This window comes from Anas platyrhynchos, chromosome 3 (assembly GCF_047663525.1).
Source record: "Anas platyrhynchos isolate ZD024472 breed Pekin duck chromosome 3, IASCAAS_PekinDuck_T2T, whole genome shotgun sequence".
In the NCBI taxonomy this organism is placed as follows: domain Eukaryota; kingdom Metazoa; phylum Chordata; class Aves; order Anseriformes; family Anatidae; genus Anas; species Anas platyrhynchos.
This window is the reverse complement of record NC_092589.1, coordinates 114,458,303-114,483,318: the sequence shown is the minus strand read 5'-3', so window position 1 is coordinate 114,483,318 and position 25,016 is coordinate 114,458,303. Positions and strand designations below refer to the sequence as shown.

General features: G+C 39.2%; 1 protein-coding gene across 3 annotated transcripts in view; it reads left to right on the top strand.

The window, feature by feature from the left end:
- Nucleotides 1-25,016, top strand: part of CD2AP (CD2 associated protein) — a 73,934-nt gene that overhangs the window by 25,625 nt on the left and 23,293 nt on the right. For 2 of the 3 annotated variants that reach the window (XR_005264355.2, XM_027455325.3), the window contains exons 3-6: nucleotides 13,972-14,125; nucleotides 16,781-16,881; nucleotides 21,187-21,307; nucleotides 22,931-23,115. Coding sequence is in view for 2 of the 3 variants with exons in the window: in XM_027455325.3 (XP_027311126.1) it covers nucleotides 13,972-14,125; nucleotides 16,781-16,881; nucleotides 21,187-21,307; nucleotides 22,931-23,115 (561 nt within the window). In the remaining variant the exon portion in view is untranslated. Of the gene's footprint in view, nucleotides 1-1,420; nucleotides 1,558-13,971; nucleotides 14,126-16,780; nucleotides 16,882-21,186; nucleotides 21,308-22,930; nucleotides 23,116-25,016 lie in introns of those variants that run through there. The other variant, XM_013093411.5, reaches the window with a different exon arrangement.

The window sequence follows — 25,016 nt, the reverse complement described above, 5'->3', positions numbered from 1 at the left end:
GCCAGGGCATTTGTTGCAGGTCCACTGCTCAACAGGTCAAACTGCAGTCTGAGGCACTGTGCCAAACGCTGCAGTTCTTCGTGCTGACTGAAAGCCAAGGGATTTTGTGTTAAGAGAAAGAGAAGAGGTAGGGCATCTGGCTCTCTTCAATGGAGCCTGTAAAGCCTGCACGGTGTCCTCGGGTGACAGTGTTGGCAAGAGTTTGAACGGAAAGTGGAAGGTAACAGTAAAGACTGGGAGGGAAGTCGGGGGTGGTTGGGTTTGTCCAAAGCAGTCCTGAAATGAGAACTCAGAGCTGGTGGAGGAGCTTGCAGTGAGTGGATAGTTGCAAACAAATGTCTATAAAAGGTATAAACAATTATATTGCTTGCTTGTGAAGCTAATTTCCTTGAATTCATTTTTTAGTAAAAGGTTTTCGGAAAAATGTTCTTTCTGTATTGCGGTGTTGGATTTTAGAGTGCTTTGAGAATGAACTTTGTTTTTCCTGCTTGCCTGATAACAAAATACACATTTTCAGTTTTGTTTCTTACTCATGGTTTATACATGCTTTGTTAAAATAAACTGCCTTTTTCTCTTGATGTTGTGTGGGCACGTGGGTTTCCAATTTAATCAACAAATCCTGATTTAAAATTCCAGCTTGGATTGTGTGCATATACTCCTTTAGTGAGGTTATAATATTTGAATTGGAGGTCTTGTTCCTGACATCATTTCTCTTCCTTCTTCCTACAAGGACAATTTAAAATAAACAAGTTTGTAAATTCCTGAAAGGAGTTAGCAGTGGAAATCTAGCAGCCTTCTGTTGTTTTCCTTGACAGTGGCTTATCCTTCCTAAAATTTATCAGTGTGAAATGTGCACACAGCCATTCATAACCAGTATGGGCTAGAGCAGTGTGTAATGCTGCTAAATTGAGTAACTGCACCTGTGTGCTTTGAGATATTAACATTTGTAGTGTGTGGTGTGCTTTGTGTGCTATTTTTTATTAGTTCTATTCACTTTCCAACTAACTATCGTGACAGCTGAAAGTGATGATTTATATTCATTCTACTTGTTTTAGAATTTTTTTTCTGTACATACCTAAAGGGTATTTAGTGTCTTAAAGATTGCTTAGTTATTGCTATTATTTCAATTATTGCTATCTTAGCTCTGTAACGTGCTAGGCTGTGAGCCTGCTTTTCATGGTAGTAAAACTAGTTCGATCATAAACTTCAGGCAGTAAGTCAGAGGAGGGAGGAGCAGCAGATAGATTAATTAGGACTTTTCATCAGTTAAGGGCTTGCCGATGATCTTTGGGGCATTCAGAAAGCACATTTGGGATATGCACCGCCTCAGTCACTTGCTCAGCAGAAGCTGTCTCTGCCATAGAGCTGGTTCAGAGAAAACTTTTTGCCTGCACAGGTGCGTGCAGCTGCTCCTGCTTCGCTTAGCACTGAGCCAGAATCCTTTTCAGGTTAACTTGTGAACTTTGCTCGCTACGACATTTTTTTCTTCCTCCCCTTAAATAAAAAAAAAAAAAACACAACACAGGGTGTGTTCAAGCAAATATGTCCGTGGAAGTGGTAAGCTTGCTTTATTTTCTGTCCGTTCTTAAAATCAAACGTTGTATTGTAAACTGACTTTGTTTCGGGGTAATGAACATGAACGGCAACTTTAGAAAGTCGTGGTTCTTGTATGATTTTTTTTTTCAATTTTAGTTAATATACTTTGTAAATTCTTGGTCTTAGAGCTGTTTGTGCAACAAAATTACTTGGTTTTGATTTATGTTAACTCCTTCATTGTATGGAGGCAGGTAAGAATTTTAGTCAGCTACAGTGCTTGTGTGAAGGATTTCTTTTAAACCACGGTGATTTGGTTTTAGGGATTACTTTCAAGTTCAACTTCCTGGTCCGTGCGTTTGCCTATGTAAAGAAAACAAAACCCAAGCCCCTTTCCTTCCCCTAAAAGCACCCCAGACCAAAACGTTTTCATTGAAAAAGTTGCAATATTAGCACAGCTGACCTAGTGGTTCCCAGCTGTATTCCTGCTGCCTCCTTCCTCCCTTCTTGCTCATGTGATGTTGAGTCCTGAGCATGCTGTGAACCGATGAGAGAAACTTTGGCTGAAGCTCTTTCAAACGTAGCATCTTCTGTAATTCCTCTTCAAAAATAGCAATTTGACCTCACCCAGAACTCTAAACAGGAATTGTGGCGTTGGGAGGGGACTGCAGGCGAGATCAGCTTGCTGTCTGCTGGCTCATTTCGAATCCTAACTCTGTTACAATTGGTGTAATAACAGTTGAAAAAATTAATAACCAGTAAGTATCAAAGTTTATAGTCCCATGATAAGCCATGCTGGTTGTTAAGAAGCAGATCTGTCTTCATTTCTGTAATGGAATAAAATGCCTGTCTATTGCCAGAGTTTTCAGATTTGTGTTTATGCGAGGTGTTGTACCAGGCTGTGTGTTTTGACACCTGTTCTGTCCAAATTCTTTGCATTCATGCTTGGAGAAAGTTAGCCATAAATGAATCCTGTCGGTCAATGGGTATTCATTTTTATATGGCTCCTTCCTTAGTTTTCTGGTTCTTTTCTGGTTGTTTGGAGGAAATCGTCACGGACTTGGTTTGCTAGGGGATGAGGGACATTGGAGCATGGAGGTTTCTTTAGCTTCCCAGTGAGTCAGCCCTTCTGATAGGAAAGCAATTCTTGCTTTGAAGCCGTCACTTCTCATTTATTTATTTTTTTCAGAAATTAAGGAAATGGGTACAACTGAAAGTCGTTTGATGTGTATGTGAACAGTGATGGGTAGAAGCTGACTCCTTTTGCCCTGACAAGAAGTGGAGCTGAGAGTTCATGCTGATACCGTGGTGCAATCTGTCATCCCTGCTGGTTTTCTTCTGGCTTTTGGAATAAATGGTGCAGAGGGCACCTTTCACAAACGAGCCTGGTCAGCAGTGCTGTTATTTGCTCTTGGGGAGTGCCCGTGTGTGGTTGCCCAAGCTGTTCGCATTAATCCCCTCTATCAGCATGGGAAAGGTGATAGTGATTCCCACGTTTATGGGGTGAGAGAGAGTTCTCGACTATCCAGCTATTTTGTCCTGCCTGCACAAACAGTGAAATGGGTTTCTTCCAACCCGAATGTCAGGATAAATGGCTCGGTTGCTCCTTGCTTATGAGGGGAGGGAAGCTTTCTTTCATAAAATGAGTTAAAAATCTGAAAACATTGACAGGTAATGCTAATGACATTCTTAGGTAGTCACGTGTAGTAGTTGTTTATGCTAGGATTTGGAACTTACCGTTGATTATTCTCATTTCTGTGGAGATATAAATAATAAATATTAAAGTGCAATCCCTGAATTAACTGCTTGGAGGTCTTGACCTCACAAGTTCCCTCTTTAACCTGTCCGATGTGGAGTGAAAAAGCAGAGTCTTGAGGTTGATTTGGGTTTACAGATAGGAGCTCCACAGCGCAGTTTCAGCCTGCTGCCTCTGCCAACACTGCTGCTTGTGGGCGATGTGTGTTAGCAGGGTATCTCCTGGAGCTCTTGTGCTGTGAGCATGACTAGAGAGAAGCTCAGCAGATGTTGTCTCTTAACACCATCACTGTGTCCACGCTGGGATTTTATTGCCTTATCGGTATCAGTCGAAGATGTGTGAGTTATTTCACATCGCAATGCAGTGAAGCTCTGCTGACTGCACAGATACAGGATGACAAATTTATATGACTGTAGTACTCTGTCACGGTAAATAAAAGTAATTTATAGATCTGAAATGTCATAGATACTTTCCTCAAACATTCTGCACTGTTGAAGTGCAGAAGATTTGGTGGAACGAGTTGACAACTTCCCCGTTCTAGACAAGCACTCATGCTCTAAATTTTTTTGGGGGGCAGGGAATCACCTCTCAAGAAGGTTTCAGTTTACATTTGCAGATTGTTCCATTCTAAGAGTAAATCTGTAGAATTATGAAGTTTTCTGTGGCTGAATGTGAATATATTTAGTATTTTAAAGCACTGCTTGAGCATGTGAGGAAATGGAGAGAGCTCCTAAATTTTGCACCAGCAGCAGTACTGCTGTGGAAGGGATCTTGGGGTATTGTTCCCAAGGATGGCAGGAGAAAATGTGATTATTGACTTGAGTACTGCTAAAGCTGCCAATTATTCTGCCTGGCTTGCTTTCCTAAAAGGTCTATCTGCTTGCAGTGTTATTCTGTTGCAACCACGTACTCCAGGATATCTGTAGTGCTGCTCCACTCGAGTGTAACTTTTTGTTGCTCAACAGAGTCCAGAAAGGAAAAGCGGTATCTACAAATAGTTACTCCTTTAGCCACGTGAAACACTCTGCACTTTTGCCCTTCCTTATTTAGTTTTTAAACTTCATTGTGTGTAATTTCGTAACTTCCTTTCCAGGCAGTGGAGAAGGGTAACAGGTCTCTCACTGGAAGTTTGCAGAGTAGGTTGCATCAGGTGGTGTTCGCAACTGTAATTAAGGAAACTCCACAAAATATAACCGGTGTCTTGGTCAGAAATAATTGACAGGACGTGTACAGCAAACTTAAGTTTAGGCCTTTTCATTATAGAAATCCAAAGTACTGCCATTATCATACGTTATATATTATTATATAGCAATTATCATGTGTAATAACATGAGAGATAATACCCAGATAATGTATGTAATGCTTGTTACATCCTGGGAGACTCTGGGTATGCATCCCAGCACTGTATTTTTAGGACTTTGTCACATGTCTAATAAATCAAGGTGTGTATACAACCAACGGTGTCACTAATAAATCTTTTCTTCTGCGTTTTTCATGAGGTTCAAAGAAGTAATCATGCTTGTGAACTTGAAAACTTGCATGAGACTACCTCTTCTGGCCTGGCATTTTGTAACATTTAAAGTGCTTGTGATTTTTTTTTGGGATATATAGGTATTTTGGACAGGCAGTTAGCTGTGCTCTACTGTAGTGTTTTCAGCATTATGTTTATTTTTTTAATATACATTTTGCTTCCTTGAGCACTTGAGTTCTTCCTTGAGTTCCGTCTGCTGATAGGAAATGGTCTCAAAATGATTGTGGTGTTTTTGATCCTTAATAATCATTTTGGATACTTCTCAATTCCTAAAAATGTGATTTGTGTGTAAGTATGTTAGTTAGCTTTGTACTTAGTGTAATAAGCTTTCAAACTGCCAGAAAGTGATGACGATGCTGATGAAGCATCCTCTCATCTCTAGCCACTTGTGAAAAAGGATCAGAAGTGCAGTGCAAGAGTCATTTTAAATTAAAAATCTTGATTAATTTATTGAACTTTTATGGAACTTGGTTAAAATGTAATCTTCAAAGATCTTTTAATCTCTCTGAAATTTGGGGGTTTACATTTTTTTTTTTTTTCTTAGCCCTGATTCAGCAAAGCTCTTAAATATATAGTTTTGTGTCATGGACAGCAATTGTGGTGGGACTCAGAGGTGCTGTTGAGTGCTAACTTTTTTGTAACCTTTGAGGAAGTGGCCCTGAGTGAAGTGCTGAAGGTTTTACAGGGAATGGGAAGAGCTGGGTGCTTTGGAAAAGGGATGCACGGAAGAAGACAAAAGTACTGCTAACAGGTACAGGAAGCCTGGATGACGGTGAGAAGGAACAAAGGATGTTCCCAGTTAACATCAAAGTGGGCCTGTGGTGGTTAATGGATCGCACATTGCCCTGGGCCAGCAATTCAGGCACTTAATCCTGGCACGGAAAAGAAATGTGTCTTCCTGCCTTCCCTCCTGGGGAGCCTGATAAAACACCAAGTTCTATGGAAGCCAGATCCAGGTCTTGTCACGCGTGATTCCTGGTTTCATTGATCTAAAGCACTATTCTGTGGCTGGTGGTTTACAGGACATTAACTGTTAGTCTGTAAGAGCAATTACAAGAAATACAATTAAATTTGCATCTGCATAAGCAAGTGGAATAGAAAAGAAATTCAGTTAACGTTTTAAGATGTTTTTATTTGACTGCACATGTGGCAACACCATAAAATACTTCTAAAACCAATACCTAAATAATATTTAAAGATTATTTTTTTTAATTAAATGTTTGGGAAATTAATGTAAATATCTGTGCTTCCTCTAATTACTCCTATTAGTTTGGGGTTCTCTATTCTGCTATTGTTAGGGCTGGTGATTGTACTGCCATGCTTTTCTGGGCCTGTCTTTGGTCTTTGAAAGCGGCTGGAGCAGTTTTAACACCTGTAAAAACCTATGCTGAGACATGACAAAATGTTTAGGTCTCTTGTTCTTTGCAAATATTACAAAGACCTGAGATCAGAATCTGTTCTGACATGTATGTTTTGTGCATACTTTGCAGACAACCAGTTCTCCAAAATAGTATAGTTCAGATTTTGACGCATATATATATAGATAATTGTATCTATATATGAAACTCCAAACCTTCTTCTGTACTCCATCTGTAGAGATGAGCTTTCCTTATTTCGGAAAATCCAGATATTTGCTTGTTCTGCAGTTTCAAACGTTGAATTTATTCAGCTGCTCCCAGTGACTCGGTAATTTGTTATGCTTTCCAGAGATCCTGTTTGTTCTACGTGTCAGGTATTGTGAGAAAGAAGCGATACCTTTCCTGATTAATGCTCCCTTTCTTCCTAGCAGGGAGGCACTCTGACTGCACAGTCTATATTTAGCACAGATTATAGCAGATGCAAAAACATTGATGTAATCTTAAAATTGGTGCTCACTGACTTGATATAGGTGTGTCTTAGTAGAAGGAAATCTTGGGGTTCTGTTTGAAAACTGCAGAGATGTGAGCCTGTCCTTGCGGAGTCACCTCTGTAGCTAATTATATTTTTTTTTTTGCGGAAAAGTTACAAATTGCAACCTGAATCTGCAGTGAGCACAAACACTAATAATTCAGCTTTCTGAATATACTTCTCAAACCATTTTGTGAAACTGATACACTGAGAGAGGCAACAAATGTGTTCTGGCATCACTTGACAGTGGATATGTTTCTCTACCAGGACTTTGTATCCTTTCTTCCTGTACTCTCTTCTTTGAAGCACAGGGAAGCTTTCGATGTAAGTGGATAGCTCTGTGTAAACTTGCTGTAAGAAATGGGACTTTCCAAAGCCATGCCCAGCTGATAATGGCCTTTAAACAAGCAGTTTGCTACCTGCTAGGGAATCAGTGTGCACTGAAGTTGAGAACCTACAGCACTGTTTGCTCATGCAGCAATGTTTCTGTAACTACTGTGAAAATGATTGGGGATTAGTGTCAGCTAGAAACTTCTAACTTTACAGTCTTGAACTGCAATGCATTGACAGGGGTGTACGGATTTCAGTGTATGAAGCAATTTCAGTCTTGCAAGAGGTGAAGACGAAGAGTTGACGCTGTCTTACAGTTGGTTCAGCCTAATCTTGGGTCAGTATTTAAAGTGTTAAGCAGTTCCTGCTTCAGTCATAAATTAAGGGGAAAAAAGTCAACACCAGTGACATATATTAAACTGCCCATGAGGTAATTTGTCTGAGAAAACAAAGGTTATCGACTTTGTGCATTCCTCAGTGCTTCAGGGGACTCTAACCACTTTCATCTTTAAAGTGGTTGGTTTCTATTTTCAGGAATAACTTTTAATTCTCTGGGGAGTTGCAGGGCTGCTTGTGACATCTGCCAGTTGAGCTCCTCTGCTGGGTGATGGAAATTGCTCCAGGGACAGAGTTCAGGCAGCTTCTCTGCTATTTTGGTTCATAAATTGTCTAGATCTGTCCTTTGAGTTCATGGCAAGTATGACAGAAGATGGGGGCAGGTTATTCATCCACCTCTGCTTTCTGTGGATGCCTGCATTTAGGATGAGAAAACATGTTCCTTATTCAAGGAGGAGACACTGGCTGACCAAATGAAAGGACCCGGGATATCTTTGACTTAAGAGGCTGAAGGTGTCACAGCTGTCCTGTGCCTGCCTATCTGCTGCTGTAATTAAGACCATAAATGCAGGAGATAATGGGTTCTTAAATAGTTACGTATGTGAAAATTTCTGTATTCTAGAAATGATCACATTTCACGGTACTTAAACAGAGGTTTTGGCTGACTGTCACAGCTCTATATGTTATATCTGTTTATATACATAGTCACACATGCATGTATGCATTATTTTTCAGTGAAGGAGTTTTGCAGGCTGTAAGGGAAAGAGATTAGCTTGTGTAACAAAACTATTGCCTTTAGGTTTACTGTAAGCTTCCAATTCCTCCCTCTTCCATAAAATAAACAGCAAGTTCAATTCTTATCTCCTTATTTTCTGCCCAGTAAAATATGAATCAAACTTAATTTGCAAGAATACTGATAGACAATACCATTATTGCTGTTCTGATGGGGGAGAAAAAGGCTGAGACTTCCCTCTGTGGAGGCTCTGATTTCTGGGTTTGTATGCTTTCCATCTGTCTTTTTAGGTGCTGAGACCATTTGCTGCTGTCTAAGCTCTTATTTGGAAAATGCACCCAGCCAAGGACAGAAATGCACGTGGCTTTTGCACAAGCTGATGTTTCTTAGTTTACAATGGAAACAATATGAAAGAGAATTGTTCTTGGTATAATAGCATGTATAGAAGGAGGTTGGATATAAAAATATTCTAATATTTATGCTTGAAGGATCTAGCTAAGATTTTAGGTTTGCTGGATGTAGAACTTCTCTTTGTTGTGTTATTCAGGAATAGACTTCAAATTTATAACCATCCATCCCTCGTGTCCCTTCAGATGTTCTGACCTGGTTCCTCTGTCCTCAGTGCCCCGGTGACTGTAGTGCTGTCTGCTTCTGGTGATGGAATTGGGGAGGATCCTCCTGTCCTTGTTTGAGCAACGTGTGGTTAAGCAGCTGATAGTGGGAAGGCTGCTTACTTGCTTAAAAGTAGGTCAGAACCGCCTGGTTATTTGCTCATTTGCATGGGCATCATGGAGGCTACACAGAACTTCAGGCATGTTGGATTTTTGTCCATGTATAAAGCACAATGATGTGTTTCACACATTGATGTAGGCAGATGACTTTGAAATTATTTTATTTATATAAACTATCTTTTTTTTTCCCCTTAAGGGATTGTTAAACTGTGACAGGTGCAATGAAAACAAAGATCTCTTAGGATTACCCTGATCTTTTTTTTTGCTATTGAGTTAGACTTGTACACGATGTCACATGTCAGCCTGTAGTGATATCAGCAGTTTGTAAGTGATGTGACATGTGTTTAAGAGAGATTATAAAAGCCTGAAACCTTTATGACTAGGGCTGTGGTTTGCCCCAGAAAGAGTGGGTGGTTGCTTCCAAGTTGAACGTTTTATGCCAAGAGAGTCTGTACTGAACTTGCACTGCCAAGTCATAAATGCATAAAATATGTGTTGCTAATGGAAACACTGACAAGGCTCGAACTGTAGTGGACTGGCATAATAAAAATATTAAAATTTCCAGCTGCAGCTAATGTCTGACTCTTCTTCTTCTTCTTTTTTTTTTTTTTTTTTCTGGTTGGCAGCAAGTGGTGGTCTCATCTCAGAACAAGCTGAAGTGTCCTGGAAAGTTTTTGTTGGTATTGTCCTAATGTGGACCCTATTTAAATATACAGGTCTGATTTAAAAAAGCAACAATAAAAACAAAACCCCCTTACTTGCTCTGAAGCCACTGATTAAGTGTTGGGCATGTTCAGATTAGATGTAACAGTAACTGGGACGTTTTATTTTGCTTTGAGTGAAGAAATCAGACCTGCATGCAGTGTTGTTTTCTGACAAGTGAAGCTTGGGCCAGTTGTTTTGGCAGAGATGTAAGTATCGCAGACTTCACAGGGGTATTTATTAGTGTTTGGCTCAATTAGTGTCAGTTTTCAGCAATCTGAATCGATGTGTGTCATGGTTAGGAATTTTCCTTCGTAAAATCTTTGTACGTCCCAAAGGTCAGAGTCATAACGATTTACGTTCGGGATGAAATTGCTCAAAGTGGTGAGTGGTAGGTGAGAGAGGATCCCAACATGCTTTTGAAAATGCATCTAGAGCAGTTTCCTGCTGTCAGAGGAGTGATAGGAAATGTGGGTTTGTGGTGTGGTGGACTGCACGAAGGTGTGGAAACCAGGTATTCCAGAATTTGCTTTACCTTAGTTTGATTTTAGTGTGTTTTTAATGCCGTGGGGAAGGATAATTAATGCTCCACTTCCTTGTCACTGCCAACAACCAAGTCCTTGCTTTACAAGGATGTTCTAAAGGTTAGTGGGTAAAATACTGAGAAAGCAGTTGTTGGCTTATCCACGCGCTGCTTACTAGCCCCTTCTGTTGTTGTTTTTTTGTCTGAACTAGATTATCAGTAGCTGCTGGAGTGATAGGCCCCTGTGTGGTTGTTGTTCCTCCCCTTGATGCAAAGCAGCTTTAGATGATGCTGTGTTCACAGTGTGCTTTCTGACACACGCCACTACCCACTCTCAGAATCACATGTCACTGACATCAGTTTTTGACTTCCATCTGTTCATTGCAAATCTTTTCTGATTGTTTCATACCATTCTGCTCTTGTTTTTACCCCATAATCTTTTTGCTCTTCTCCTTGCACCTTAGATCAGGAAGCATTCTAACCGCATGCTCAACCTGCAGAGCTTGGTTGCATTAGGAGGGTCCCATGGTACCACTCTGTACGTGCCTCATCATTCTGCCTGGTTTCTGCTGTAGGAAGTCTTCTTCAGTAATCTTCAATAAACTTGCAGCCTTTGAACCTGCCTTGTAATTATTTTTGATCTTATTGTTTTTAAAAAATATATCTCATTCCACTGTATTTTGTTAAATTTGCCATTGATGGTTTTGTATTAGACTCTGAGTATTTCCTGCCTGTGACCATATCAATTACTGACTCAGCCCAGGCAAGAAAAGTCTCTCAAGTGTTCCTCCTTTCGTTTTAGAGGTCTTGGTTTTCTGTTGTGGTCTCTGTTTTTGTCTTAATCTTTCTCTTGTTTGTGATCTATCAGTTACTTTGCTGCCTGTGATGCAACCTTTTGACTTGTTATCTACTTTCAGTTACTGATAAAGCTGGTGCCTACCTTAAAATTTCAAAATGGTTCTGTCTGTAGTTTTTAATTTTATTTCTTAAAAGTGGCTGATCTTACTTTTGCCCATATATACAAGCTGCCTGTGTGTGTCTTCCCCACTTCTCTTTCTCATCTCTGTGCGTTTCACAAAATCCCTGCAGCTTCTGAAGCTCTGTGCAAAGTGTAGCATTAGTGCAAACCTGGAGAGCGAGCCTTCAGCTGACTCCTTAGTGGGGAGTGTTATGGCAGAGAAACAGCTTACCTGGAGAAGCATTCATTCCTGGGACAGCTGGCAGCGTTGGATGTTGTAAAAGTTCAGTAGTAAAAGACTTATTTTAAAATCCAGGGATATAGCCACGACAGGCAAGTTTTCAAGTGCCAGCATGTTTCTTTGTAGAGCAGAGTACCCTTGTCAGGAAGGCAACTAGAAACAGGTTTTAGGGGGATGCAAACTATTTAGCTATAGCCAACTTGGATTCTTTATGGTGTATCAGACTTGCGAGTGACTGGCCAAAAAACTGATGATAGACTGAAAATGACAACGTCTTTGTTTGGAACGCCTACTTATAGGGAGGAGATGGTCACGATGCTTTGCTTTTCTGGAGCCCTCTTTTTTTTTTTTTTGGCTTGGAACATAGGATCTCTGCAGTGCTCAAGATCTCCAGGGCTAAATTCCCTGCGGATGAAGGAGAGTAAAAGCAAGAATAGCTTGCCTGTTTGCTGAAAAGCCTCTTTATGTAATGGAAATGAGTGGGAGGAAAAATTGTGCTGTCTGTAGTCTTGCTTATTCTACTTCCTCTGTCCTTTGGGGAAATTGGAAGGTGCCTTGAAGTGTTTGACATGAGGTTCGTGGCATGTTTGAAAGCATCAGGAGCTTTCCAGACATGTTTAGTTTTCCAGCTGGACAGCTGCAGTAAGTAGGTTTAAGAGCTTTAATGTTCCAAAAAGCACCAGATATATCCTAGTGAATACATTTCTCATATTTTTTTTTGTTGTTGTTTTATCCATGCGTGGGTTTTACTGCCTTAAAGATCTTTTTAAGTCCTCAAATTATAAGTATAAATGTAGTGAAACCATTGTTTTCATATAATAAGTGTTCTATTGCAATTGTAGCTGAAATAACAACTGGATCACAAAAAGCTGCAAATTACATATGGATGTTTGCATTCCTCAGAAAAGGAGCAGCCAGTGGCAGTGCTGAGGAGCTTTGAGGCTCTTGCTAAGTACACAGGTGAATAAGACCCAGTGGATGCAATACATTTAGATTTTCAGAGAATCTTGGAAAATATTTTGCATCAAGTCATTGAAGAAATGCAGCTGCTTTGATACAGAAGGAAAAATTATTTTATGGGCTGAAATTTGGTTAAAGAATAAGAAGCAAAGAACTTAGTGGTGACATGCCGGGGTGATGTGTCAGAGGGATCTCCTAGGAGTTGGTTGTGATGCCAGCTTTATTCAGCATCTCCAGTGATGGGGAGCAGAGACCTAATAGTGGAAACTCCCATTTTGCAAGAGCTGTTAGTTTTTAAATGTCATGCTGATGGTGTGGAGTTGAGCGTTGAAAAAGGTGGCAGCTGAGCTTGATGGTAGGTAAATGTCAAGTCGTGTATATAAATAAATAAAACAATAATAATCTGTAGTGCGGCGATGTGAAAATGCCAGCTGAGATGGTTGTCAGCTCAGGAATATTTGGTGGTGTCACTCTCGGTCCTCCAAAACCCTCAGCTCTGGGGGCAGTAACAGCCAAAACACCAACAGGGTGCCAGGGCTCATCGGGAAAGCTGGGGAAAGGCAGCCAGATAGGTGGGCAAGGGGATAGAGCAGCTGCCCTGTGATGTGGGGGCTGACAAAACTGGGGCTCCGGCTGAGGGGATATGATCAAGGTTTATGTGAGCATGAAGGCAGTGGTAAATGTGATTGTAGGAGCATGTACTGGGAGTGTGAAGGTGTCAGTTTAAAACAGATGAGAGAGAAGGAGGCTTCTTTGCATTAGCAAAAAGTATCTGGTATTTATCACCAAGCAAGCAGTGGCAGGCAGGATCATGGATTCAGAAAGGAATTAGACAAATTCATCTGCAGACATCAAAGAGGCTGGGGGAACCTTCCTAATGAAACCCTGATGGGTGATCGGGGAATGTGGGAGATCAGACAGCAGAAAGTGTGCGGGGTTGCATGCTAGCCCTGGATTGCTGCTGTTGTGAGCTGTGTTCTGCACGAGAGGGGCTGCTGACCACACCTAATGGGTTTCTTCTTACGTTGAGTGATTCCCTTCTTGTCTTGGAGTATTCATTCTCAGGTAGTTTCATTAAATGAGCTGATGCAGTGGAATAACTGCTTAAATACACGTATTTTTCCATCAGCAGCAGATTCTTTCTTGTTTATAGGTTTCTTTATTTCATGGCATATCTTTCCTAAGTTAAGGTGTTAACTGTTGTCTGCCTTCCTGTCAATTCCAGTGCTATTGGCAAAATGCTCTCTGTTACTCTCAGTATCTTGCTTTCTTTTCCATTTGTTTTTTTCAGCAGTACCATTACACCTTGTCTGTAAGCAACTTCTGAGCTGTAAGGCTGAGACGATCACCCAATACAGCTTCTTATACTTGAATATTGATTTTCTTTAGTGTCCTGTGCTATGGCTCTGTCATTATTTATTTGTCTCATATTTTGCTTGGGTTTTCAATACGAGCTTAAGACTTGTGTGGGACTTCTCTGGCCTTGAAGCTACTTTCCGTAGAGTTTGAATAGATGTCTACAATACTGCTCTTGTTTCTGAGTTTTCTTGGCACATCAGCTCACCTGACTTCTAATTTTATGGAAGGGTCATGTTTATAAAGGCCTTTAGTGAATTTAGATGCAGAAGGCCATGTTTTTTGGGTATAGTACATTATTACAAACCAAATGGTAAGTATCCCAAATCTATTAGTCTGTACAGTGCCTTGCTAACAATACTGACCTCTTGGGTAATTTAACCTCTTGTTTCAGGAAGTTAAGAAGGATGTAGAGCCCAAGGACGATGCCCTACCAGCCAAGAAGGAGAAACCTGGCAATGTAGCAAGCCTTGTGCAGCGTATGAATATCTGTGGGCTTCCAGCAGGAGGATTCCAGCCTCATCCACCACCCAAAACCTTCAAGAAGAGTATGGAGCATTTACAATTCTTTCACTTGCATAAACTGCTGTTGAGCATTTTAATAAACATTAATTATCAGTTTGTCAGTTTTAATTATCAGCCTGTCAGTTTTAAGGATGTACAGAAAACTATAGAGATACAGGAGCCAAAACTTTTTAATCTAAGCCAAACTGTGCTCCTGGATGATCCAGTTCTTAGCAGCAGTAGGGCTGAATTCTGATGAGAGCAGAATTTAGACCTCTTCCAGATTCCAAAGAATATTGCCTTTCTTTTTTGATTGGTATTGAAGGCCATGGAAAGGAACTGTTGCTGTTCAATTTTATGTCAGCTCTGCTTGTATTGCAAAGTACCTGAATGAGAACTGCAGGCTTGTTCCTGGTAATTAAAAAATTTACCTGCAGTCACTTCTTCCATCTAGAAAAATTTTGCTTCCTAGACAACTAACGATACTATTCTCAAAATGACTTTTGAATGACTGAATCTGAATACAGTTCTTGATGATGGCATGTGTGCCCATTAGGTGCTTTCATCATCAAGCATTTGAAAATCTAGTCCAGAAAGTTAGTCTTTTTCCCTAGATTAACATAACCAGACTCTGAAAAGGAATCAACGTCATCTGATACCAGTTCATATACAGACTGCCTCTTCTGATGTCCCTGATCTTGGAATAATCCTGTGTTCAACAGGGCTCGTTGCCTCATGCTGATTGCTGTGTAGCCATGATCAGTATGGTGCGTACAATTTGATCTCAAAATTAGTGGCGTTATGGCTAGACTCATTTTTCTAGTACAAAACGGTGTTCAGGAACCTTCCTTGAAACACACAAATGTTTATTTGGCATAACGGCAGTGTCTGTATTTCCATTTTGCTTGCTGTTCCCTCTTTCTGGGAAGGCTGTTTAAACAGCTTCTGCAGATTCTGTTTGCTGTTTTCTTTTGCCTTTGGCTGGACAATCGCTCATTCCCTTCAAAAGGTTTTTGGACTATTTAGTCATCTTTCAGTTTCTAGTTCCTAACCTGGCAAAAATGAAGTTTACAACTTCAAAAACAAAAGTTAAGCTTCTTTAAAACTAACAGCAAGTTTCCCATGCGTGGCAAGGCAGGTTTTCTCTGTCTAGAAAGCCCCATGTGTTGGTCTCATGCACCTCTCACTGAACACGTGTATATTCTATCAGGTGGGAAAGCTACAGGCGATATTCCTATCAGTTAGATTGCTGCGTTTATTCAGGAAAATGAAAATACAGGAGGTGTACTAAATTGTGTAACAAAGGGCTAAATTTAGTTTACCCTGTAGAAAACAAAATGTAATGAGAGACAGTTTTTTTTTTTTGTTTTTTTTTTTTTTGAAATGGACAGAGTTGTCTGGCAGCTGCCATCCCAACAGTCCCAGCATTGTGTGAGGCTGGAATATTGTTTTCTGAACTGATCAGTTAGCTTCTTAGGTTAATCTAGGGATTTTCAAAACTGGAACTTTTGAAAGTAGATAGCACTGAAAACAGCTTGCAGGTGAGGGAGAGTTCTAGATGCAAAATGCATCTGTTTTTTAGCCCTATTTTAGAGAGAATTACAATATGAAAAGAAAAGTGGAAATCAGATGTATACCAAATGGCCATGTGACTCCTTAATTTACATTTTTGGTGTTAATCTCGTTCAAAGGAGGAACCCTAAAAGCATTGTAGGCGGTAGTAGAGGCCAGTGAACTGTTTATTTCAATTATTGTTTACATAATAGTCCTTGGCTGCTGTATAAACTTCTGTAGACTTGAAAGAAGGGTGTATTATGTGAGCAATTGCATGTTATTAGAAACAACCTCTAGATCTTCATGTTTTTGCATCTTGACTTTAAGCTCTCCAGAGCAGAGGCCATATAGCAGTATGTAGAAAACTCTTAATTTAGTGAATTTAGTGATCGCTCTCAGAAATTTTAGATGCTGCATATTACTCAAATGTCTGGCTTGTTCCATACTGAGGATGCTGGGCGTGGCGATCTTCTAAACTTCTGACTTTGGAATTTCAATACTGCTGTAAGAAGACAAGGATCAATCTGTATCTATGTTTGCATTATTTTTACGCAGCTAATCTTATCTGTTGAAGCTTGAGTATGGATGGAGTACACAATGTAAGAGGGAGTACAGAAATTACATGAGTATAGCTCCTGTAAGACCACTCTAAGAAAACAGTGTGATGTACGTCAAGCTTTTGATACATATTTTTGCTTGAACAGGGGCAGGGTTGTTTAAAGACTGGAGGCTGAAACTTGCAGATTTTCTTCCGAGCAAGTGCTAACACTGCAGCCGGCAGCTATTGTCATCTTTGCAGGTTTCAGTCAGGAAGTAGCTTGAAAATTATTGTACTGGGGACTTGCTTGAGTCAACATGTCTTTTTTTTTTTTTTTTTTTTTTTTTTTAAATAGCAGTTAGTAATTATCTGTGCAGTGTTTGCTTATTTGTAACTCTCAGTGTGAGACACTGGAGGGCTTTCAAGCTACATTTAAGGTATAACTTGTTAGGCTGAAGTGACACAAACAAACTGGAAAAACAGAAGCAGAAGCTTATGTAGCTTTTTGGGGTGGTTTACCAGTGTTCTGGTCAGATTTGATACTTGGAAGCTGAGGAAAAATGAGTTTTCATTTTAAAATATTATTTTTCAATTTTTTTTGTATCAGAGTCCAAGAAGAGGCAATGTAAAGTGCTCTTTGAATATGTCCCGCAGAATGAGGATGAGCTGGAACTCAAGGTGGGGGATGTGATCGACATCAGTGAAGAGGTAAGCTGTTTCACAGAGCTGGTTGTGTCTTCGTGTGGTCAAAAGTGACTTTTTTATTATTTTTTTTAAATTTATTTTGTAATATTTTAAATACAAGGATGTTGGAAAATCGCAAAGGAGTTGGTATAGCAGAGGGTAAAGCTAATAGTTTAGGAGTTCTTTCTCTCAGGTTCTTACCCTAAATCAACAAATACTAGGGGAAGTATTTCATCTTCACAGCAATAAATTGTAATTCAGCACACTCATTTCTTTTTGAAAAGACTTCCACAGTTCTTTGGCTCTGTCAATGTGATCCTTGCTTTTAGGATGCTTATGCTAAAATTCTTTGACCATTTGCCTTTAACATGACATACCCTAACTTGGTTTAGGTGAAAAATGCTATTTGACCTGATTTTCCAGTTTGGTGCTTTTGTACAAAGTCTTTCATCACTTAAACTTTGAACTAATAGTAACAGCATTTGTTACAACAAACTGTGCTTGTTGTACCATGCACTTCTACCCACTCGCACAGAAATAGGGGACTTACAAACGCAGTTGGTAATGTGTTGGTAATTTCCATTTAATTTTCCACTGAGTAAGAAAACAATTAAAGCTTGGTATTGATGTTCAGAACTTGATGGCAATCACCCTGTGCATCTGAGAGGGGTTTTGTGGGGGAGTTATTTTCTTTTTCCTTGTCTCCTTGCTACCTGTTCCATTCAGTATCAACTAGTGTTGTGGGAGGCTTGATTATATAGGAAGAGTATCTCTTACAAGAGCTAAATCTGTCAGAGAACCTGTGGAAAAGACCAGAGCAATCACGGAAGGATACTTTCAGAACTGGATGGAAAACTGCACAGTATACTCTGGCCTCCATTGGTACAGCCCCTCCTTATTGTTTCCTTGAGAATCCGAGAAAGGAAAAAGACTTAATATTTCTTTCTAGACATGTGTCTGTTGGTGCTCTTGAAGTAGCTTTGAGATTGCATCTTTCACTCGGATGACTTAATTTGAAGAGAGTGCTAACTCTCCAGGATTCTGATAACTGCCAGGAATGACTTTTCCATTTTCATAGCAAGGAAATAACTATGCTTTTAGATGCAATTGAGTAAATGATTTCTAGAATTTGTTCTGTTAGCTTTGAATAAAACCAAGTGACTTGTTAAACCTGCTCACCAAAATCATAAATTCCATTGTGTGAGAGTGCTTTTTTTTTTTTTTTTTTAAAGGAGTGCTCCTGGGTAACCTCATCAGTTTAATTTGTGGATAGTGCTTGTGTGCAGCAGTCCTGGCTTCATAAATGCTTGCACTGTACCATTCAGTAGACAGAACAATGTCACTGGAAACCATTCAAGCAGTAAACTGCTTTGGGAGCTGCTGTTTTGAGTCTCACATGTTAACTTTCAGAATTATTTTGGGAGGGGTGCTCAGTATGATGTATCACAAGACCAAATAGCTAATGAAAACAAAAAGATCAAGGTAATTATTCATCTGGTTTCCTAGATAGAAATGATTTTTTTGGAGACATAGTTTGTTGTTTCTGTTCTCATGTTTATTTCTGTGCTGTGCTCCTTCCTTTCATATTCCTCACCTGGCTTTCAAAAAAGATTAAACTTCTTGAAATTGATACGTTTCCACAGAACTTTGTAAAAAATAGCTGGCCTAGGACAATTTTGTGCTGTTATGTCTCTCACAGAATGGGTGCAAGGAACACATCTCTTTTAAAAACAACAAAGACAACAAAAACACTTTAAAATAATGAAATGAAAATACGTATTTGTAGTATTTGTAGTTCCAGACTGGAACTGGATGGGCTTTAAGGTGCTTTCAAACCCAAGCCATTCTGTGATTCTATGGCCAGAAATGTGAAGAATCATAGAAAATAATACTATTAGTTGTGGCTAACTTGTCTTCATTACTGTGAAATGATTCTTGCTTTCATTTATATATGAAAGGTGCTATTTATATAGCAGGTAACTTAAATTTACAGATAATTTAGGATTACTATTTTGAGAGAGCATTTGATCACTTCTTTGGAGAAAATAATAAAGCAAAATCACCTGCCCAGGGGAATAAGCTCAACCAGCCACACCTGATAACTGAGCAGTGTTATCAGGTGTAGCACTTGCAATTGTTTTCCTAAATTGTATGGTTAGTCATTTACAGGAATGATCATGAAATTAAAAGTGGAGGTCATGGCTTCATAACTAATTTTGAAGAGAGCAGGTTACAAGGTTCAGGAGCAGGGAAGAAGGCCTTTGTGCTATGTGGCTGAATCATCAGGGCCTTTTGTTTACAGAACTTGTGAGTTATGCATACAGTATACACAAAGTGCATGTGGTAATTGTATAATTTATCTAAACTTTTTGTATCTCCTTCATATCTTTTCTCACATTCCTGTCAGATGCAGCACTAAAGACTAGGTTTAAAAGAAACTTATTTTTGTAGTATTGTATTTGTATTGCATAATACAAGTTCATAAGGCTCAACTACTGGATTTTTTTTGAAGGTCAGACTGGTAAAACTGTTTCAGTCATTTTTTCCCCCTTTGTTCAGAAGTCTGAGTGTTCATCTTTTTATAGCAACAACTTGATGGTATTCAAAAAAAGTACTAATGCTGTACCAGAGCTGTATCTCCCTCTTGTGGAAATTGGATCCTGTAGTAGGGTTTTGAAACGGAAGATGTCCTGAAATTGTCATCATTAGTGTTAGCACCCAGAAATACACAGTTGCTCTTCACCAAGCCACATAGAACCTTTTTTATTTTCTTCATCTGGTCTTTAATGTTGATTAAAGATGCATTCTCTGGTAACACTGGTTTGTATGTCATCAGTTTTTTTAAGGACATCATGATGAGGATACTGACATATGCTCAGAAAACATTTAATCTATTCCTGCCTGTCTCTGAGCCTGGCATTGCTTTGCCTTGCAAGTCTGTAGAGTGCTTTGCTGACCTTTTCTAATGGCAGAAAATAAAGGGATGCTTCAATCTCTTTCTATATCCTAAGCATGAAAAGACCCTTTTTCATGGCTCTTTGGTAGTATGTGTGATTCAGGGCATTTTAATTTCAGTTTTCTGTCATGTATTATGTAAAGCATGAGGAGCTGGAGTGTGATCAGCATCTGTCAGGAATCTGCTTGAAATTTGATTTGCTGGACCAGTCTCCATATTTAAACCATCCACAACGAAGCTATATTCAATAACTAGGATGTCTTTAAAAAGAAAGGCGTTCTTTTTCCACTGCCTGTCTGTCTCTGTAGCTGCCAGGCTTTGCATGCATTCTGCCTGCCTGGAGGTAAGCTAGGGTTTAAAAATTATGTCTGTGTGTCAAGCGCAGTGTCCTACAAAGCAAGTCTATAAAAAGATTACATAAACAGATGCTGTTTTATTCTGTTGCTTTTCTTTCTCTTCTAAAAACAGCTTTCCAGCCTTAAAGCAGAAAAACTTCAAAATATTTCGTTTTAGTTGATCTTGTCTCAGTTTTACATATTTTTCATTGGGCAAATTACCTTCACATAATTTCAGATATCTTCAAATGTGTTCATAAAAAAAGAACACAATTCTTATTCAGTTTTCTGGCATCATATTTTACACCATCACCTACGTGTGCCCTGCTTTTCCTGGTGTTTTGAATGGTGTCATATTCATGATGAGCCTTCCATTAAATATTTTAGAGTGAATAGCACCAGGAATCCAAGCACTTAACAGATCATCACAGGTTTGTCCTTAAAACAAACCGAAACAGGTTTGTTTCTAGTACAAAAATGAGATAGTTTGTGAATAGCAAAGCTAACAAAATTTCATCTCATTTCATATCCAGTGGACTTGTACCCTTAGTCACAAAACTCAGGCATCTTGGCTACCTACGGTGGTTGGCCAACTCAGATGGGAAGGGATCCATATCTTCTAGCTGATCTACAGCTAGGCATCTGCTCTTCAGCCAGCTGTTTCCTGCCGGAAGGAATGGATGACAGAGTAGTGGAAAACTAAGCTGTGATGTCCCTAAGGACTTTTTTCTACTGAACGTCATCTGTAGAAATTATCTTTGATCAGAAGACACAAGTGTTGAAGTTGGTCAACGGATACAGGGCCAATGGAAATGGGACTGGTGGGAACTGGACTGGCAACAAGACTGCATAAAGATTGCCTTAAGTGAAGTATGAATTCAATTGATATACATTTTTTTAGATTGTTTAAATTGCTGTACTTAAATGTTGCAACAGGTGTTGTTTAATTTTTTTAAATTAATGCTTAATTAATTTAAAATGCTTTAAAATTAAGCAAAATGCTTTTGCTTAATTAATGTGCAAAATATTTCTGTACAGGTAGAAGAAGGCTGGTGGAGTGGAACACTAAATGGCAAGTCAGGGCTGTTTCCTTCCAACTTTGTGAAAGAATTGGAATCGACGGATGATGGAGAAACACAGGACTCTCTGGATGACGCAGGTGGTATTCTGTTTTCTTGTAAGCTCATAGCAAAATTATTTTAAATCTCATACAATTCAGAACATTGTGGTTGTAGTACAATCTGATTATATTTGATTCTAAGAATAAAGTATTTTTCATGTCTAACAAATACTAAACTGGACACTGGATCAAACATATTCCTTGGATTGTTTTTAAGGGAGCTTTTAAATTTAGCCATTCCTTTTTGGCTCTGACTGTGTAGACAGAAGCAGACCGTCTGTAGCTGAACAGTAGTTTAAATGCTGAGAGGTGCCAGGCAGGTACATGCTTTCCAGACAATTATTTAGTCTGTTGCCTTGAAACTGTATTTCTGAGGCCTTATGTTTTTGAAGACCTGTTTGAAGGCTGGGGAACTTTGATATGATATTGCTGAAATGGGAGCAGTCTTTGGGAGTAGTGTCCTGAAGGGAGTTAATGCTTTAAAAAAAGCTGTATAATGTTCAAGGGCAAAAAGTGTGTGTTTTTAATATTTTTCTGTCCACATTTACAAGATGTTAAGTAATAATAGTTTCTAATAAGGGTTTGCTCAGAGATGGGGAAAGAAAAAATAATTGATTTTTTGTAAATTCTGGAAATAATTTCAGTAGTGTAAGCCAAGAGTTGTTTGATTTGAGCAGTCCCAAATAGTTCAACACCTATGTAGAGCTTAGTTTTGCTGAGACTAGTGATATCTGGTGAGATGAGTGTACAAATTGGTATGTGTCCATCTTATTTCACGAATACTGGGATTCAGAGAAACTGAACAGTAATCTGAAATGATTGTTTTTTCTGTTATTGTCTTAGAAGCTATGTTTTTCAGCACCACCACCACCCACCCTCCTGCCTGGGGGTTACATTTAATGCTCAGTACTTTGACAGTCAGGTTCTCAAGTATCTGCTATATTTCTTTACTCCTGAGAAAAAGTAAATTCTCTGAGCTGTGATTTTTTGGAATTTTCTCATTAATGAAATTTGTAGCTATCCACTTGGTTGTTTTCCTTTTAGTTCTCTAAATGAAGGGTAATATAGTTCAGAAACTGAAGTAGCAACACAACTTCACAGTGTTACCAAAACATAAATAAATTCACAAGAAACTGTTTTCAGGTATTTTTTTGGTACTTTGAGCTGTAGGAAAACTTCACGTGCTGCCTTGAGAGGCATCAGTCTCTGCTACTGCACCACAGTTTTCTTTGTTGTGGTTGTTGAAACAAGTGCACTCATTTTGGGGTCATGATGGCCCTTTATTGATCATAGCCTTTGGCAGCTATAGCTCTGCTGCATGTGATAAGCTTTTAAGTGTTGGACAAAACCCATGTCTTGCACTACTCAGCAGTGCTTCATAAAATCTAATGCTGATGATTACAGACTGTGGAGCCTCGATGTTTGAAATGGCAAGGAATATTAATGATCTAATGACTGAGTTGCCAGAGTATTCAATGTATGTTGTTTCAGAAGATCTTATGTTAAACATACAGCTAGACAAAAAAGGGAGGTATTGTAGCTGCAATAAGCTGTAAGAGCAATGCACACAGCTGTGTCTCCTCCATATTTTTTTCCTCTGAAGAGCGAAGAAATAATTTCAGCTATTAAAACAACTGTGTTTTTTTTTCCTTTCACATTCAGAGTCTGTTTTCAGTGGTCCTACCTCACCTGTGGCTTCTCCAGGGAATGGAGCTGAACCTGGATCTGGACCAGCACAGCCAAAGAAAATACGAGGTGTTGGGTTTGGAGATATCTTTAAAGAAGGCTCAGTTAAACTTAAGACAAGGTTATCCAGTGGTGAATCAGAAGACAAAAAGCAAGATAAGGTATGTAGGGGTTCGTGTTGTTATTTTGGGGTTTCCTGTATTTAAAAAAAAAAAGTGTGGAAACTGATAACATAATCTTGTAGATGCTGGCAGTTTATAAGATTTGTCACTATTGTTCAGTAATCAGGCCATAATCATCGGATACCAAAGGCAAGGCAAGAAGAGGGTCTTGCCTATAAAACAAAGCAAAGCACCTTAAACTTCTTTCACGGTAAGTTATCTACCATGGATTCCAAAAGGTCTAGTCAAATGTTTTGACTTTTTTTTTCTTTTAAAGAGGGAAATTTAAACTAACATGAAAATTGTCCTTTAAAAAGCCAGGGGTTTAAAATATAGCAGGATGTGTACCTACTGTAGTCTTTGGTAGTTCTTTTCTCTGTAACAGATTTTGTATCTAATCAGAGGCAGGACTGCTGAGTTTCTATACACTTTTGAGAAACGTTTGGACTATGCACTTAGTCACATGGTCTAAAATTTTGGGTAGGCCTGTGTGGTACCAGGATTCGGACTCGATGATCCTTATGGGTCCCTTCCAACTCGGGATATTCTATGATTCTAAGTTGAATGTAGCCTTTAAATCAAGGAATATTTGGGGTGTTTCTTTTTTTTCCTTCACGTTTTGGTGGATGTTGAAATTGCCGTACTGTGTGTCATGTGTTATTACCAATGGGAATGTCCTTCAGTGAATGCTGCCAAATTTTTGGCTTCATTGGTGTCTCCATAACCTGCAGATTGGGTGAGCCTGAAAAGTACAACTTAAAAATTTTATATCCTCTTTGTTTTCCCTTTTTGTTTGAGTGAATGGTGAAAGGGGTACTTTTGATCTCCAAATCTAACTTAGAAGTTAGGAAGTATTACAGAACATCACATTATTTACTTACTTTAGTTTGGTTTTGGTATATCTGAACTCAAGGAAGCTCTTACCCCTCATAAGTACAACAGCAATGCATTTATCTTGAAATTATGCATAGAGTTATACCAAGAACTTTTTTATGGTTTTCGAGCTTTTGACAGCTGAGGTCATCCAGTGTTTAAGTTTTTTTTCAAGCGATCAATTCAAGAAAGCTTCTAAATCTTTGTCCAGATTCTTTTTTTTTTTTTTTTTGTCATCTGTGGTTGTGACTGTTTTTGGAAAAGGTAATTCTGACTGATTTGTTTTCCTTTGCCTGCCCAGAAATAATTGCGCTGGTGCAGGGCAAAAAGTGACATGAGGGCAGGAAGAGAGTCCTCAGGAAGAGGGCAGGGACAGATACTTTTAATGTATTGGTTCCACTCCCACCTCAGTAGCAAAGCTGAAAGATGCTTATCCAACTGTAGATGTTGTGTGCAACCTTTTTTTTTTTTTTTTTTCTGATTCAATCAAAATTTCAGATGAGTCAGAAAACCAAAATTATCAAAGTGTTGTCATTTGTAGCTGGGGTATCGATTGTGAAGTCCCAGGGAGGGCACATGCATTTTCCTCCATTCTCTCCAGGTTTATACCTCAGTACAGGAATCCATGGGAGCCACTACATTGTTGTGTGACTGCTGTTAGAGGAGGCTTTTAGGAGCTAGCTTTCTCAATTTGCCTTCTTGTTATAAGATTGCTTGTCCAAAGGCATGCTTCCTCACTTTCCAGCTTATAACTTGGGAGTGGTAAGATCCTGCCTAAAATACACTGAGTTGATAGGAAGCCTGCTCAGTCGTTTTGAACTGTTCTTTGTGCAGAAATACTAAGATATGTTGGTGCTGTATTTGGTTTGTTGGCCAGTCTGCTTAGTTGTTGTAGGCAGCTTCTCAGCAAGATGGGAAATGAAGTGAGAAAACAAACTTCTCGTAGTTTGAAGACAATGAAATAAACAGTTGAGGTTTGCATTTAATATTTCACTTATGCTTATTGCCAAAGTCATCCCAAAGGCAGA